This window comes from Mugil cephalus, chromosome 6 (genome assembly GCF_022458985.1).
Source record: "Mugil cephalus isolate CIBA_MC_2020 chromosome 6, CIBA_Mcephalus_1.1, whole genome shotgun sequence".
Taxonomy (NCBI): Eukaryota; Metazoa; Chordata; class Actinopteri; order Mugiliformes; family Mugilidae; genus Mugil; species Mugil cephalus.
Window position 1 is genome coordinate 11296881 of NC_061775.1, and position 17144 is coordinate 11314024.

Below are 17144 nucleotides of genomic sequence, written 5' to 3' on the forward strand. Positions count from 1 at the left end.
CACTGAAGAGTCTATCTCTGTGTGTGGTCTGTTGTTATTAAGTTTTGATGTCCCTGGTGTGTAGAGTGTGTGGATAAAACGTGTGACCCTCTGTTGATACCTCATACATCCTGTTTGACTTATTAAATTGTCTGTGTAGAGGAAAATGTACAACATGAATGGTGAATGTTAACACAAGTGCTGGTTTGGATCACACTACAAAAGTGACAGTACTGTACACTGCATAGAAAAAAAACTGTTGGGGTATTTTAATCTGAGCTGATACTGAAAGGTTGATTCTTTGTGTTCCCCTGTGTTATTTCAGCCCTCGTCCAGCCAGTAAAAGCGTTGAAGGCTTGGCCAGAGTGGGCTCCAGAGCAGCTCTTTCTTTTGCCTTTGCTTTCCTGCGTCGTGCCTGGAGGTCAGGTAAGAGACTGTGAGGACACTGACAGCGAAGACGCTTTGTCCCGCTGTAGTGGTGATGATAGCTGCTGTCATGGTAATGGATCTTTGCTTAACAGCTGTTGATGGATGTGTTGCACCATGTCACAAGCTATTCAGAGGAAACGTCACAACAAATTTCGCAATGCAATGTTTGAGCATTAACTTGTAGCTGCTGTCACACGGACAGTAAGGGATGGGAGGATGAGGACAAGGGGACATTCTTACGGCTTTTGGGTCAGAATGTATCGAACATAAAAAATAGCAGTTAGTTTGTGATTTATAGTCTTCATGCTTTAGTAACGCCACTGAAATGGAGAGGTCCTTTTTACAAGTGGATAAAATAGGAATAATCATCATATACACTGTATCATTTTCATTTAAGGCTGTAATCTGTTACTTATTATATTATATTATATTATATTATATTATATTATATTATATTATATTATATTGTTGCACCATATACATATGTAATTTCACACTGTCGTCCTTCATGTAAGACAATGTTGTATACATGTATACACAGTCTACATGATGCAGTTCAACAACAACACATTGTTGTAGTTCAGTTTAATATTAGTAAAAAGAAGCTATAACATTATGAATGACTGGTCAAAATAAGTGAACAATTGAATCACGCTGTCTATCTCGTTATCATGGCACCTGTCATGGGATATATTAAGCACTTAGTGAACATTTGTTCAAATAAATTGATAAATTGTGTTATATTCAGGACAAATGAACAAGCTGAATGGATTCGAGAGACTTTGGCAGGGCCCTGATTGTAATGGCTTGACGAATGGGTCAGAGCGTCTCTAAAACTACAGCGTTTGTGAGGTTTGGCCGTTCTACAGCGGCCAGTTTCTATCAGAAGGAGGAAAAGCAGTGAACCGGCGACAGGGTCATGGGTGCTCCAAATTGCTGAAAAAGTAATTTTGTACCTTTTTGCATGGTGCTAGATAGCCACATAGCTGTCAGGTCACCCATGCTCAACCTGGTCCATTCCCAAAAGCCCCTACAAAGAGCACGTGAGCATTAGAACTGGACCACAGAGCGTTAGATTTTAATGAGATCAATCAATGTCATTCACTTCACTGGTTGGTGGTTCTAATGTTGTGGCTGATTGGTGTACAACCTATAATCCAGTATCTCAGTAGATTGTATTAATGAATAGCGAACTCTTCTTCATATTATCCGTGAATGTCTTTGTGAACAGAGATGCTGTTTTTGTTGCGTGTACTGATGTGGGATTTAGAGCCGAATGTCCACAGGGACTGGGTGGGAACAAAGCACAGGCCTCTCCTCTGTAGCCTTCCTGTAACATGAGCAGCACACACACACAGACGCAGCTGAGCTTCTCATCCTCGTTCCTGCTGTATTCCTGGAATACACTAAAGCAAAACAAAAGTCCTACAGCAAGTTTTTTTTACACCTCCCCACTGCTCAGTGAACACAAATCTAAAGATCACTGTTTGAACAGAATTATGTATAAATGCATGAAATCTTCAGACCAGCAATCATATTTATCACAAAACATCACATAATTAATCAATTAATTTTGTGAAAATAGTTGTACCTTTCCATTTGCTGAGTGCTGTTGCATAACAGAGTCTATTTTACACTAGATTGTGGTATGACTTCACTGTATGTGCTGTTAAAGTTATAATTGCATTTTAGTGTTTGAATTAGAAAAACATTGGAAATTAATTTAATCCTCCATATTTGCTATTGCTACAAACTCTGTAAGTCCAGTTATTAAGCAAAATGTGTTTGTGCTTTGGTGCAGGAGATGATGCTGATCTTTGCAGTGAGCTTCTCCAGGAGTCTCTGGATGCCCTGCGGGCGCTGCCCGAGGCCACGCTGTTTGACGAAGGAACTGTATCATCAGTGTGGTTGGAGGTTGTTGAGAGGGCCACAAAGTTCCTCAGGTTTGTTATTAACCGATCAGTTTCCAAAGGAAGTATCCATGTACTGAATCAGATCCAGTCTGATTATTTGCAGCTTTTGTATAAACTGGATAAGTTTTAGACCGTTGATCTTGGTCATATAAAATGAGCAGCCTTTGATATTTTTATAAATCAAACCAAATCTAAAAAAACACTCATTAGATTAGTACCAAGAAAATCATTAATTGCAGCCAAATTCTGTGCGATGCTCACGTCTTGTCTCCTTTGGGATCAGTGATGTACATGGGAGTGCGAGCACCAAAGGCAACATTCCTCTTCAGGACCAGCACCTGGCCCTGGCCATACTGCTGGAGCTGGCTGTACAGAGGGGCACTCTCAGGTAACCAGATATCTGTGACATTGCTACTCATTTGATAATGCTGATGTCCAGCTTTAGTTCAAAATTTCCTGCTCACGTTGCCTTTTTGTTATTGTGTCCTTCCAGTCAGCTGCTGTCTGCTATTCTGCTACTGTTACGTCTGTGGGAAAGCGGCACCAGAGAGATGGACAACGAGCGGTCCACACAAGGAACCAGCGCGCCGCTGTTGCCCCTCCTGCAGCGCTTTCAGAACATACACAGCAGCAAGGAGGAGCCCACTCCTGAAGAGGAAGCTGAGGTGAAACTGCAACCCTATCCCCATTTACCTGTCAGAGGACAACTCACCATTACTAAAGACATCCCCCTTCTAGATACCTAGTGGTATTGCTGCTGTATACATGTGTTTGTATTAAGCAGCTCATTCTGATCTGAAATGGTACACACCTATGACTGCCCAATGTGAGGTAGTAGTAGACACTATCTGTAGTAACTGTCGTTGAGCCAATATAGAGAGCAACCCGGTCTCTGAATCTTGTTGCACCTAGAGAGCGGTAATGAGGCCATGGTTGGCCATTACTCAGGGGATGCCACCTGTGTCATAGTAGGTGTTGATCAGGAGTCAAGTGTGCTCTCTGTCCATTATGAAGACATTTGGACGACTAATTCTCAAGCAAACTGAAAGTCAAAATCAACCCATTTGAACATGTGCTGGTGTGTGCTGTTCAGAAAAACTCATCTTCAAGTAGATCTGTCCTATTCCTGGTTTAAAATCAGGCTAATGAGTACTCGGTGGCTGTTTGCTATTATTTCCAGATCCTCGCTGCTCCTTTGAGTCCAAATGAGAGCTTCCTGCGCTACCTGACCTTACCTCAGGACAACGACCTGGCTATCGACCTTCGTCAAACAGCTGTGGTGATCATGGCTCACCTGGACCGCTTGGCTTCTCCCTGCAGCCCTCCACATTGCAACTCCCCCACGTCACACAAGGTGACAGCTTCTTTTATTAGTCTTTAGTACTGTTATTATTTATTTTATGTAGCTTTGTCAAAAAGGAAAATGTCCTCAACTTGAAAGGTGAACATTTCAAGCTAAACTGAAGCTCTGTGTATTTTTTGTTCCAGGGGACCCTGCAGGAAGTGATTGCCTGGGGCCTGTTGGGTTGGAAACTTTACGCCAACGTTAATGGTCCCATTCAGTGTAAATCCCTGTCAAGTCTTGGGGTCACGCAAATTGTCTGTTCAGAAAAGGGTTTCCTCATCCTGTCCAGCACTGGTGCTGTTTACACTCAGAACTACAAGAGCACAACCCTGGTCAGTTCTGTTGCACAGGTGTTTTCTGTTTTTTTTTTTTTGTATATAACCTTTTTAAAATAGTAAATACATGAGCCTTTCATTTTGACTCGTACTGCAGATTGAGTCTCTGATTTATTTTATTGCAGGCTCCTATGTTGATCCACTCTCTGAGCTCCAGAAAGATTTTCAAGCTTGCAGCTCATCCTGACGGGCAGCACTACTTGGCCCTGACATCCAATGGGGAGGTGTTCTCTTGGGGCTGTGGCGATGGTGGCCGCCTTGGACATGGAGACACCACGTAAGTAAATACAGCTGATGATTATTTATTTGACGGAATACCCAGCTTTATAATTCCGCCTTGTCATATAAAATTTAAGGATGTAAAGAGGTTCTGGCATTTTCACGCGGGATAACAAAGAGTTCTGATATATGGGGCCCTTATTTTGAAATTGTGAAAATATTTAGTACTTCAATTTTCTATTTCAAAATCTAAGACATTCCTGTTAATGTTTTGTGCTCTTATAGCCTAGACAGCATCCACAGCTACCACTAAGCTCTTAAATTAAGTGATTCAATCCTGAAAATACATTTAAATAATATCTGTGTTATTGTTTTGTTCATAAAATCTTAAAAATACTTCACAATAAGATGGTTCCTGAGAGGCATCTTTCTATCTGAAACAGTCAGCCAAGCTTTTCAGCATAGTCTCAATTTGCTCTTTGTTCCAGATACCTAGAAGAGCCTACATTGATTGCAGCCTTCAATGGGAAACAGACAGGAAAGCATGTAGTGCACATTGCTTGCGGGAGCACGTACAGTGCTGCGATCACAGCTGACGGAGAGCTCTACACATGGGGGAGAGGGAACTATGGCCGTCTAGGCCACGGTGAGTCCTACATGCACTAACCTGGTTGACCCTATCATCGTAAAAAATAACATCTGGGTTTGTTGAAGACACGTTCTGTTCATGTTCTAACTGGGTTTCTAGGCTCTAGCGAGGACCAGACTACACCCATGCTAGTGACGGCACTAAAAGGAATGAAGGTGGTGGATGTTGCATGTGGAAGTGGTGATGCCCAGACGCTCGCTGTGACAGAAAATGGTAAGAATAAGAGTCGTTTTTAGCCTGAATTTTAACCATAAAAGCCAAAAACATCACCCAGACTTTTGTGTTACTGTTGGTGAATTCCCTTCTTCGTCCGTTTCCTCAGGTCAGGTTTGGTCCTGGGGGGACGGAGATTATGGTAAATTGGGCCGAGGAGGCAGTGACGGCTGCAAGACCCCAAAACTTGTGGAAAAGCTGCAGGACCTGGACATAGTGAAAGTGTGCTGCGGCAGCCAGTTTTCAGTTGCACTCGCCAAAGATGGCCAAGTGTACACCTGGGGGAAGGGTGACAATCAGCGGCTTGGTCATGGCACTGATGAGCATGTCCGCTACCCAAAGTTACTTGACAGTCTACAGGGTAAGTTGACTAAAGAGATTATGGTTCAGAAGCTTTCAAAGGTTTCATACAGTTGCTTAACTCGGCCTGTGCTGTGTTTTAAATTAGGCAAAAAAGTTGTGGACATTGCTGTGGGATCTACACATTGCCTGGCGCTCACTGACGACGGAGAGGTGCATAGTTGGGGCAGCAATGACAAACTACAGCACTTTGATACACTATTTTCCAACAAGAAGCAGCCTAAAGCACTTCCGGGACTCAACTCAAAACACATAGTGGGGATCTCCTGTGGTCCAGGACAGGTGAGATATGTAATGTACTGATTTCAGTATACTTATGATGTTAGCATGCAGATTCTACATATTTAGTACTTGTTTTCAGAGCTTCGCCTGGTCCTCCTGCTCGGAGTGGTCTGTTGGACAGCGGGTGCCCTTCGTGGTGGATGTTTGCCCCATGACCTTCGAGCAGCTGGACCTGCTCCTGCGGCAGGTCAGCGAGGGCATGGACGGCAGCTCAGACTGGCCTCCTCCACAGGAGAAGGAGTGCATGGTAGTGGCCACACTCAACCTCCTCAGGCTCCAGGTAGGCGACAGTCCATGAATACATGATGTTGTGATTTTCTCAGAAGCAACATTCAGGTATCTCGGTCATCCCTGAAATCATAACCCTCCCTTTTTTTTCCAGCTCCATGCAGCCATCAGTAACCAGGTGGATCCAGAGGAGCTTGGACTGGGGCTTGGCAGTGTGCTGCTTAACAATCTCAAACAAACTGTGGTCGTTCTAGCGAGCAATGCTGGGGTCCTCAATACAGTGCAAGCAGCTGCCCAAGCCGTCCTTCAGAGTGGCTGGTCAGTGCTGCTGCCCACAGCTGAGGAAAGAGCGAGGGCACTGTCGTCACTTCTGCCTAATGCTGGTGAGTGCAAAACACATCATCTGCTAACACCGATTAAATAAAATTATGACACTAATTAGTCTTTAACAGACCTCACTTCAATAGAACTGACAACATGGCTGAGACAGATGAGTCTTGAGTATTTAATTGCTTTTTTTTTTTTGCAGCATCAGGAAATGAAATGAGTGTGAGTCCTGGGCGACGCTTCATGATCGACCTGTTGGTCAGCAGCTTAATGGCTGATGGAGGGTTGGAGTCTGCACTGAATGCAGCCATTACTGCAGAGATACAGGTCAGTGTGTTAGGTCGGAGCATCTGCTGGGAAGCTATGAATACATCAAACATGATCTATTCATAGCTTCTTTGTTTTGTTATTTATGTTTATGTTGTTATTTGTCTTTGCACAATTTGGTTTGAACATAAAACCTTTGAGAATGAGACAAATTCCTGCACAAAACTCCTCAAATAGGATAATTGAGTTAAACTTTGTGTTTCTTTTCCTTACAGGATATTGAAGCCAAGAAGGAGGCTCAGAAAGAGAAGGAGATAGATGAGCAGGAGGCTAATGCCTCCACCATGCACCGATGTCGCACCATGCTCGACAAAGACCTCATCAACACGGGCATCTACGAGTCAGCAGGGAAACAAAGCCTACCTCTGGTGCAGCTTGTACAGCAGCTTTTGAGGTACCTCCACTTAACCCCAATCATCCTCCACCTAATTGGCTAATGCACCGTAAACCTCAGCTGTCAACAAGCTCATTTGCATGTTGTGCTTTTACAGGAACATCGCGTCCCAGACAATCGCAAGGTTGAAAGATGTTGCCCGTCGCATCTCCAACTATTTAGAGGCAGAGCATGTCAGCAAGGAGCGTTCTGCATCTTTGGACCTGCTGCTGCGCTTCCAGAGGCTACTGGTCAGCAAATTATACCTGGGTGTCAGCGGCACAGAGAATGTCAATGGTTACAGTAAGTTACTTAATTGAATTCAAGCAATTACAGAGTTATCAAATTTGAAGACGATAAGCAGCATTAATTCCTTTTTTTTTCTTTTTTTCTTTTTTTTTAAACAGATCCTGAGCTTCTGGGTGTTGGCTCCCTGTTAAAAAAGTACATTGCTTTGCTGTGTACTCATATTGGGGACATCCTCCCAGTGGCAACCAGCATTGCCTCTACTGGTCGCAGACACTTTGCTGAAGTCTCTCGTGTTATTGAAGGAGATTTAACTGGTAAATTCACTCCCTCAAACTTGCATGTGCTGTGTTGATTGCAAACATAGTTTTAAGCATCTTGTGGGACATTTATGGATGACTTGCTGTTTCTTTTTTTTATAGGAGTTCTTCTGCCTGAGTTGGTGGTGTCCATTGTCCTCCTCCTCACCATTGATGCTGGTCTGATGCAGGAGACTGGTTCTATCCCTCTCCTGGCTGGACTCCTAGAACACTTGGACCGTTTCAATCACCTCGCACCAGGTCATGAGAGGGATGAAAATGAGGATCTGGCTTGGCCAGGCATTATGGGTAAAATACAATCTGTATCTCTTACGTCACGGAAGCATTTTTATTAGAAACTTTATTAGAAATCTTAAATGTGACGGTGAAGGTTAGGTGTTGTTGGCTGCATCATAATGTACAATGTAACTAGCGTCTCTACTGCTGTGGCAGGATCCTTCTTCACAGGGCAAAATTCCAAAAACAATGAGGAGGTTTCACTCATCCGCAAGGCTGACCTGGAGAATCACAACAAAGACGGTGGCTTCTGGACAGTGATTGATGGAAAAGTCTATGACATCAAAGACTTCCAGGCTCAGTCGCAGTCTCTAGCAGGAAACAGCATCTTGGGTAAGTTGGAATTAATGTGTTTTTTTTTTTTCCTCAGAGTGCCTCAATTTCTTCAGAAAATAGAAAATGTCTAATGTCTGATCTTAAGTTATTTTCTTCCAAGGAAATAAAATGTCTCCTTTTACAGCCCAGTTTGCTGGGGAGGACCCTGTGGTTGCCTTGGAAGCTGCCCTTCAGTTTGAGGACACCAGGGAGTCAATGCAGGCCTTCTGTGTTGGTCAATATATGGAGGTACCAGCATCATACCCTTTTTTAAAAAACGTCTTCCTTTAAAATTCTTTCTGCTCTGATGTTTCTGATGTGTGTGTGTTTTTCTCCATTTGCAGCCTAATCAAGAGACTGTCACGACTCCAGACCTCAGCAGTCTGTCTTCCCCGCTCATTGACACTGAGAGAAATTTGGGGCTGCTGCTCGGCCTTCACGCCTCTTACCTGGCCAAAAGTTCCCCTCTGTCCCCCATGGAGATTGAATGTGCCAGTGGGTTTAATGATTTTAAACAACTTGGTTTAAAAGTGTGTAGTTTTACATTGGGTTTATTTTTAACTGTACTGTTTGATCTGTGTGCACAGAATGGCTCCAGTCCTCTATATTTTCTGGGGGCCTGCAGACCAGTCAGATCCACTACAACTACAACGAAGAAAAAGATGAAGACCACTGCAGCTCTCTGGGTACAACCACTCCAGATAAGGCCAAACTTTACTCCCGCAGAATCACCCTCAGTGACAACGCACAGCCCTTCCTGCAGGCCATAGCTGACAACAACACTCAGGACCATACCGTCAAGGTACAAGCGTTGAAACAAAAGGCTAGTACACAGTGGGTATGAAGCTGAAACATGACCCTTTCTTTATTTTGCTTTTTCCTTCTTTTTCTTTAGGACTTCTTATGCCAAATAGAGCGTTGCTGTAAGCAGTACCACCTTATTACACCCATCACCTTCCCCCTGGAACACCCTGTAGAGGAAGTTGGCCGCCTGCTGCTCTGCTGCCTGCTCAAGCATCAAGACCTCGGTAACCTAGCAACTAGACTTGGATGGGCTGTTTGAGGGGCATTCACGGGCTAATTTTGGCTCACGTTGTTATTGTAATCCTGCTTATTTTTTTTTTTTTTCCTTTTCGTATTCTCAGGATCTAATGGAGATTTATTATACACAAAAGCAAATCATCACATGTTCACGTAAAGCATTTTAATGTAAAACCTTTTCCTCTTACAGGTCACATTGCTCTGTCACTTGTCAGTCAATGTGCCTTGGGTGTGGACCAAGGGAAACAGAGGTCCCTCCCTAAACCTGTGATTGACGTGTGCCGCATGGTCTATCAGGCAAAGTGTTCTTTAATCAAGGTAGGATTTCTTCCTGTCACGTGAATGTATGTAAAATATACAGGCATCGTTACATAAAATATAAATATGTGTAAAATATTGTACAGTTCGGTTTGATACAAAAGGTAAAACAAAAAAGAATGGGGTTGTTAATGGTGCATTTGTTTTGTTTTTTGCACGTATTTCAGACCCATCAAGAACAAGGGCGCTCTTATAAGGAGGTGTGCGCCCCTGTCATCGAGCGCCTGCGCTTTCTGTTTAATGAATTGCGTCCAGCTGTAAGCAACGACCTATCCATAGTGTCTAAACTGAAGCTGCTGAGCTCCCAGCCTCGCTGGAGGAGGATCACCCAGAAGCTTATCAGGGACCGCAGGAAAAAAAGAGGTGGACATTTAAATCCTCTTACAGAGCCATAGGTTTTTACTGTCTTGTGTATCCACTGTTCCTGAACTTACATGTATTCTTTTTTTTTTTTTTTAGTGCCTAAAAAGTCAGAGTCTGCTGACATAGAAGAGCCAAAGCTGGAGAACGAAGGGACCAATGAAGAAGAACTTAATGTGCACATCAGCCCCGCACCTGCTGATAGGAAATCACCCACTGGCAAGACGACTAAGGTAGTTTACCAGGGCTTAATTTTGTTTTGCCTTCCACAAATTTCTTTGAAATTTCAGAATGATTAAATCACTTCCAAATTATATTGAGCTATTTTGAGACTCTATAACAACAAATGTCCTTAAAGGTGAAGAGGTTACCTCAAGTGTATTTTTTGACTGCATGTATAGATTAATGAATTGTTACATTGCATTGGATTATAGCTGAAATATCAACGCAGGGACAACACAGTGTCCATCTCTTCATAGCTTGATATTCTGTTGTTTGTGTTTCTTTGCAGCAGGACAAGTGGCAGCCAATTCTAAACACTGTGGCCAATGTCCAGAAGTACCGGTGGCTGAAACACAATGTTCAGGGTGTCTTCTCTCAGTCCAGCCTCATGGCCACTATAGTGGAATTTGCACTAAAAGAGGAACCCCTGGATGTGGAGAAAATGAGAAAGTGTCTTCTTAAGCAGGTGGGAGTCGATGTTGTGATAATGTTCAAGACCAGAAATAGCTAAAGCACAGCAGACATGTTGAGTTGACCACTGTTAACTCTGTTTCGTCTTAGCTGGAGCGGGCTGAAGTCAGGCTCGAGGGCATCGACACCATGCTGAAGTTGGCCTCAAAAAGCTTCTTGCTTCCATCTGTGCAGTATGCAATGCTCTGCGGCTGGCAAAGGGTCATACCTGAAGGGACCAACATTGGGTAGGTCACCATCTTTAAATTTCAGATTATCCGTATACTATATATCCGTATATAAGTATATGGATCATATTAAGCATCTGTATTATCATTATTCAGTAGATATAGTGCAAGCAGTTGTTTACAAAAGACAAAAAAAACTGTTGGTCATGTTGTTGTTTATAGTTGAGTATCAGATCTTCTAATGTTAAAGTCTCCTCCTCAGAGAGCCCTTGTCTGACTGCCTCAAGGATGTAGATCTGATCCCTCCATTCAACCGTATGCTTTTGGAGGTGACCTTTGGAAAGTTGTATTCCTGGGCCATCCATAACGTTCGCAACATCTTACTTGAGGCCACTGCCCGCTTCAAAGAGCTAGGTCAGTGGTGTCAGTACATAAATGGTTAATATCCGCAAACTAAACTGCTACTAGTGTATTAAAAACCCATTCCAAACTAACTTACTGGCCACCTTTTTTTGTACCCAGGTGTGCAGCCTGTGCCCTTGCAGACAATCACCAATGAGAACCCAGCAGGACCAAGCCTCGGCACCATTCCACAGGCCCGCTTCCTTCTGGCCATGGTACACATGCTGTCCCTGAAACATGGGTCTAACAGCCTCAGCCTGTTGCTAAATTCTGGCATACTGGCCCTCACACAGAGTATACTTAGGCTCATAGGTAAGTACATTCCGGTCAGTGCAGGCCACGCGGAAAACAGCTGAATGGATTCTTTGCATAATTAAGAATGGAGGTGTCTGACATCTCCTGTGTTGTTTCCAGGACCCAGCACAGACAGCAGTGAGGAAGACTTGAGTTTATGCGCTCATGGAGGCTCAGCCACAGTTCTGGAGGAGTCCAGAAAGGAGGCAGCCCCTGCTCCTCTACCTGCCTCTGGCCCAGAGCTGGCTGCCATGATGAAGATAGGTACCAGGGTCATGAGGGGAGTTGACTGGAAATGGGGAGATCAGGTACCAGAGTCAGTCTTACCGTTACTTTAGCCGTGCAAAAAGCCCAATGTTTAGTATTTAACCGCATGCATACTTTGTCCAGGACGGTCCGGCACCAGGTCTTGGTAGAGTCATTGGAGAGCTGGGTGAGGACGGTTGGATCAGAGTTCAGTGGGACACTAGCAGCACCAACTCCTACAGGATGGGTAAAGAGGGCAAATATGACCTTAAACTTGCAGAACCACCTCCAGCTGCCCAACCCCCAACTGAGGACTCGGATACAGAAGATGACACGGGTCAGTTTGTTGCAACCTCTGTAGAGATCACCATAGTTACAAAATGTGAGGTTCACACATAGATATTTTACGGTCTCTTCTCTTTGTTTTTTGTTTTTTTAACAGAAGGTGAGCTGATGGAAAAGAGCAGCCATCCAACAGCCATGTTGCTAACCAGCACGGTCAACCTGCTGAAGACCCTGTCTCTGTCAGCTGGGATCTATGCAGAGGTGCTGCAGACAGATGCTACACGAACCCTGTGCGGCCTCCTGAGGATGCTTGTGGAAAGTGGAGCTAATGACAAGTCAGGTAACTGAAGAGTTGTGTTTACAAATGGCATCGTTCTACAGGATATTCCCGTGCCCTGAGTCTTAAATTTGACCCTTCTTTGTTCTCAGGCTGTCACTCCCATAGGTTGGTGGCTCGGGAGCAGCACAGGAGCTGGTGTACCCTGGGCTTCATACGCAGCATTGCTCTCATGCCGCAGATGTGCAGCACTCTCAGCACCTCTGCTTGGATTAGCCTGCTTATCCGAATTGTTGAGGGGCACCAGTCCTTCAATGCCATTACACTACAGAGACAGGTTGGTTACATAATTGGCAAGACTTGTCCAATTTGTGATACCATTTTGTAGTTCTATACAATGTCTTGTTAAGTGGTTATAGTATCGTAACATAACTAGTTTCTAGTTATTGTTATATTTCATGGCATAAACCACAATTCTCCAACTCTTCAAAAAGAAATGTGTGTTTATGGAGTTGTTTTCCAGTGTTTCTGTGGAGGTATCATCCCTTTTCTCGTGCACCCTGTGTGTTTCCAGATTCTGGCACTACGTCTACTGCAGGCCGTCCTGCCTTCATGGGACAAGACGGAGCGCTCTCAGGACATGAAGTTCCTGGTGGAGAAGTTGTTCAACTTCTTGGGAAGTCTTCTGAGCACTTGCTCATCAGACCTGCCACTTCTCAGAGGTACCACTGTAGATCAGCCTTGAATAGAAACATCTTATGTTCTCTTTGTAGTGTAGATATTTAAATGGTTACTTTGCCCCTACAGAAGGTTCCCTGCGTAGGAGGAAGTCCCGTCCACAGGCGTCCCTTACCGCCACTCACAGCAGCACGCTGGCAGAGGAGATTGTGTCTGTCCTACGTACTCTGCATTCACTTAGCCAGTGGAACAGCCTGATAAATGATTACATCAACACTCAGCTGAGCTCCATTGGAGATGTTATGGCCGGCTGCCAGTCTGAAGCTGTAAGTAGTTGTAGTGTTATTGATTCAGTAACTGTGCGCTTAACTTCATTGATAAAACCAGTTCCTTCATAAGGGTCATTGTAAATGCCCATTATCCCTGGTGTTATTCATTCCAGTGTTTCTTGGAGGAGTATTTTCCTGACTCTGAGGGTCCCAGAGTGGGCAGCCTGATGGCAGTGCTGGCAGTGATTGGTGGGATTGATGGGCGTCTCAGGCTCGGTGGCCAGGTCATTCACGAGGAGTACGGAGAAGGAACGGTCACACGTATCACCCCCAAAGGACGCATCACTGTCCAGTTTCACGATATGAGGACCTGTAGGGTTTGCTTGTTAAGCCATCTCAAACCAGTAAGGAAATATATGCTCATGTGTACATGCAAATTGTAATAGTCTCTCCATTATTAAAGAAATTACTTTAATGGTTATTTTTCTTAGATGCCTGCAGTATCCTTCAGTGTGCAGAACCTGCCCTTCACTGAGCCCATGTTGGCAGTGTGGGCCCAACTGGTTAGCCTGGCTGGAAGCAAACTGGAGAAACAACGTCTGAAGAAGTCTCTTAGCCGAGGGCTTACAGGTACGACAACCAAAATTGTCTGTTCATACGCAAGACTTTGCACTTTTGATAATGATGAATTATCTTTAGATTCTCAAAGTCAGGTCTAGTCCAATAGATTTAATCAAACCCGTTGTGTTTCCAGCTGACCAAGTGGATATCCATTTGCTGCGGTGCCAGCAGCTGAGGCTCTATATATTGAAGGCTGCCCGTGCCTTGCTTTCTCATCAGGACAAACTCAGGCAGATCCTCTCCCAGCCAGCAGTTGTGGACATAGGGCCCAACCCCAGTGGTAAGACCTCACCCAGCCAATTTTTGCCAGGGTTTATGAATCTGTGAAACTGGTCATACAAAACTTACGCTATTTAGTTCAGTTCAGTGCTGTACATTTTTTGCATTTAAACTTTATACTATATGTGTATGTCATAGGGAAGGAAAAACATTTTCACTTCTCTCTTTGTTTTTGCAGAAGATCCAGTTGTGTCATCTCCTGATGTGGGAGACTTGTCTCCTGAAGGTCCTCTTCCTCCGTTGATCCTCCTGCAGCAGTTGCTCTCTGCTGCCACTCAGCCCTCCCCCATCAAAGCTATTTTTGACAGACAGGAGATGGAGGTCCGTCCGTAGACTTTCACTCTTATTCTGTTTCATCCATCAGAGCATACGGTTTGACCTCTGTCTTGTCTGTGTGTTTAGGCGGCAGCTCTGGCAGTGTGTCAGTACCTGGCTGTGGAATCTGCCCACCCATCTTCTCCACTTTTTGAGGAGAGCAGCTCCAGTGAGGCAACTACACCTGTTACGGTACAGCATGTCAAACCACCTAAACAGAAGAAACAGAAGACCTCCCCTGTCCCTCCTTTACCCATCGTCCTTCAGCTCATGGAGATGGGGTTCCCACGGAAAAACATTGAGTTTGCCTTGAAGTCGTTGTCTGGAACGACAGGCAGTGCCTCTGGTGTCCCAGGTATATTTTCAGATGACAGAAACCTGAGATTGTGAATACATTGTGCCTATTTGTGTTGTACTGCTTTACGATATATTGCCCTGAGATATGTCTGAAGAGTAACTGTGCTTATACATCAGGTGTTGAGGCTCTGGTGGGTTGGCTGCTGGACCACCCAGACATTCACGTAACTGAGCTATCAGATGCCGACACTGTGTCTGATGAATACTCTGATGAGGAGGTGCTGGAGGAGCTGGAGGAGGCAGAGCCAGTGTTCTCTGTTGTGCGTTACTTTCTCATTTGCAATAACCCACAAAATAATTCTCACTTTGACATGACTTATTATTGATTTTAATATAACATTGTTTTCACGTTTCATTAGCCACAAGGTGCGGTGGTCACTGAAAGCCAGACATTCAAGAAGAGGTCAGATTTCCAAACTAACGATGATTATGCCGTTTACGTGAGAGAGAACATTCAAGTAAGTGCACCATCCATTCAAGACGCTCTTAGACAACCGTAGGGTGATTGAAAGTAAATCTGATGGATCGTATGCTTCCCTGCAGGTGGGGATGATGGTGAAGTGCTGCAGAACGTATGAGGAAGTGTACGATGGAGATGTCGGGAAGGTGATCAAGCTGGACAGGGATGGACTTCATGATTTAAATGTGCAGTGTGACTGGCAGCAAAAAGGAGGAACGTACTGGGTTCGCTATATTCACATCGAGTTACTTGGTAAGTAAAGATGAGTAGCTCTGGGAAAACAGCAGCAGCAGCGTGTTTTCTCCGTTTTTCACCCTCTCACGTTTGATTTCCAGGATTCCCCCCACAGAGTTCTCCCTCCCACATAAAGATTGGTGACAAAGTGAGGGTGAAGCCCACGGTCACCACACCAAAGTACAAATGGGGCTCTGTCACACACAGGAGTGTTGGAGTTGTGAAAGGTAAGAATTTAACTTGAGTGTCATCTATACTCGATGATAATGATATTGATATGAAAACATTCTTCTCTACTATTGCCTCTGTTATGTTATTAACTAAATGGTTTGTGTCCAGCTTTCAGTGCTAATGGAAAGGATGTGATCGTAGACTTCCCTCAGCAGTCCCACTGGACTGGTTTGTTGTCTGAGATGGAACTGGTGCCCAGTGTACACCCTGGAGTGAGGTAAACATATATTTAAATCTCTTTTCTCCCCAAACAAAAACGTCTCTCAGCGTGCAGTTTAAATGCAGCCCCTCTGTTGTCTGCAGGTGTGATGGCTGTCAGATGTTTCCTATCAATGGCCCAAGATTCAAATGCAGAAATTGCGACGACTTTGACTTCTGTGAAAACTGCTTCAAGACGCGCAAACACAACACAAGACATTCCTTTGGCAGAATCAACGAGCCTGGTCAGTTACACATTCTCCAAGATACTATCTGTGGTGTTTCTGTGTAAATGCCTGTGAGTAAATCCAACCCCCCCCCCCGCACTCTACAATCAGGCCAGTCTCCAGCTTTTTGCGGCCGTTCAGGAAAACAGCTCAAGAAGCATCACAGCAGCCAGCGTGGGATGCTGATTGACGATTGGTCTCGTGCTGTCAAGAGCCTCAACGTGTCCTCTTCGGTTAACCAGGCCTCGCGCCTCATCGACTGCAGTGATCAGTGCTGGCAGTCCTCTGGCTCGCAGGGAAAGGTAGCAGACTCAGTGGTATACTAGAAGCTGGATGACTCTTCATTCTCCCTATTAAAGTGTAAAATCATTACCTGACTGGTTTTGTCATCGTGTTCTTTGCAGCACTGGATTCGTCTCGAGCTTTTCCCAGATGTTCTTGTTCACAGACTGAAGATGATTGTGGACCCGGCGGACAGCAGCTACATGCCCTCACTAGTGGTGGTGTCAGGTAACTTGGCATCTTTTCAAATTAAATACATTAAAAGTAATGAAACAGACTGTAAAAAGACATGAAGGTGTGTTTGCCTTTGTTTAAACAATGTAAGTAATATATTTTCTTAATATACAGGTGGAAGCTCTTTGAACAACTTGATAGAGCTCAAGACAATAAACATCAACCCTACAGACACCACTGTCCTGCTCCTGAGTGACTGTACTGAGGTTGGTCAGCTCAGGACTTCGTAGTCGACACCATATTGCATTCCTTGTGTATTAACGCGGTAATAACTTCGATGTTGTCTTCCATCCAGTACCATAGATACATTGAGATTGCAATCAAGCAATGCCGCAGCTCCGGTATAGACTGCAAGATTCATGGACTTGGCATTGTCGGACGCATCCGAGCAGAGGATGAAGATCTGGCTACAGTCCCGTTTCTGGCGTCGGACAATGAAGAAGAGGATGACGACAAAACTGCCACTGGGAGGTAAGAGGGCCAGGGAATAAGTGTTTAATTCCTGGAATGCCCAGTGCTCTCTGTAATACAAGGAATACA

At 44.5% G+C, this 17144-nt stretch overlaps 1 protein-coding gene across 7 annotated transcripts in view; it reads left to right on the forward strand.

Annotated features, from left to right (window-relative positions):
* The window catches only part of herc2 (HECT and RLD domain containing E3 ubiquitin protein ligase 2), a 38352-nt gene that overhangs the window by 5107 nt on the left and 16101 nt on the right, over positions 1-17144 (forward strand). For 2 of the 7 annotated variants that reach the window (XM_047586568.1, XM_047586570.1), the window contains exons 6-56: positions 305-405; positions 2210-2351; positions 2605-2709; positions 2815-2986; positions 3502-3675; positions 3810-4016; positions 4127-4278; positions 4709-4866; positions 4969-5082; positions 5192-5443; positions 5531-5724; positions 5804-6004; positions 6107-6335; positions 6482-6606; positions 6822-7000; positions 7098-7282; positions 7387-7542; positions 7648-7833; positions 7978-8154; positions 8282-8385; positions 8481-8631; positions 8724-8938; positions 9032-9164; positions 9368-9495; positions 9663-9858; positions 9955-10088; positions 10367-10543; positions 10639-10775; positions 10978-11129; positions 11238-11429; positions 11532-11719; positions 11802-11994; positions 12100-12282; positions 12372-12556; positions 12794-12941; positions 13027-13223; positions 13340-13570; positions 13658-13796; positions 13921-14067; positions 14245-14387; positions 14469-14736; positions 14856-14998; positions 15098-15196; positions 15282-15450; positions 15534-15659; positions 15772-15880; positions 15967-16106; positions 16200-16390; positions 16493-16598; positions 16719-16810; positions 16900-17075. In XM_047586568.1, the coding sequence (XP_047442524.1) occupies positions 305-405; positions 2210-2351; positions 2605-2709; positions 2815-2986; positions 3502-3675; positions 3810-4016; positions 4127-4278; positions 4709-4866; positions 4969-5082; positions 5192-5443; positions 5531-5724; positions 5804-6004; positions 6107-6335; positions 6482-6606; positions 6822-7000; positions 7098-7282; positions 7387-7542; positions 7648-7833; positions 7978-8154; positions 8282-8385; positions 8481-8631; positions 8724-8938; positions 9032-9164; positions 9368-9495; positions 9663-9858; positions 9955-10088; positions 10367-10543; positions 10639-10775; positions 10978-11129; positions 11238-11429; positions 11532-11719; positions 11802-11994; positions 12100-12282; positions 12372-12556; positions 12794-12941; positions 13027-13223; positions 13340-13570; positions 13658-13796; positions 13921-14067; positions 14245-14387; positions 14469-14736; positions 14856-14998; positions 15098-15196; positions 15282-15450; positions 15534-15659; positions 15772-15880; positions 15967-16106; positions 16200-16390; positions 16493-16598; positions 16719-16810; positions 16900-17075 (8301 nt within the window). The remainder of the gene's footprint in view (positions 1-304; positions 406-2209; positions 2352-2604; positions 2710-2814; positions 2987-3501; positions 3676-3809; positions 4017-4126; positions 4279-4708; positions 4867-4968; positions 5083-5191; positions 5444-5530; positions 5725-5803; positions 6005-6106; positions 6336-6481; positions 6607-6821; positions 7001-7097; positions 7283-7386; positions 7543-7647; positions 7834-7977; positions 8155-8281; positions 8386-8480; positions 8632-8723; positions 8939-9031; positions 9165-9367; positions 9496-9662; positions 9859-9954; positions 10089-10366; positions 10544-10638; positions 10776-10977; positions 11130-11237; positions 11430-11531; positions 11720-11801; positions 11995-12099; positions 12283-12371; positions 12557-12793; positions 12942-13026; positions 13224-13339; positions 13571-13657; positions 13797-13920; positions 14068-14244; positions 14388-14468; positions 14737-14855; positions 14999-15097; positions 15197-15281; positions 15451-15533; positions 15660-15771; positions 15881-15966; positions 16107-16199; positions 16391-16492; positions 16599-16718; positions 16811-16899; positions 17076-17144) is intronic. The other 5 variants (XM_047586573.1, XM_047586575.1, XM_047586569.1 and 2 more) reach the window with 4 other exon arrangements.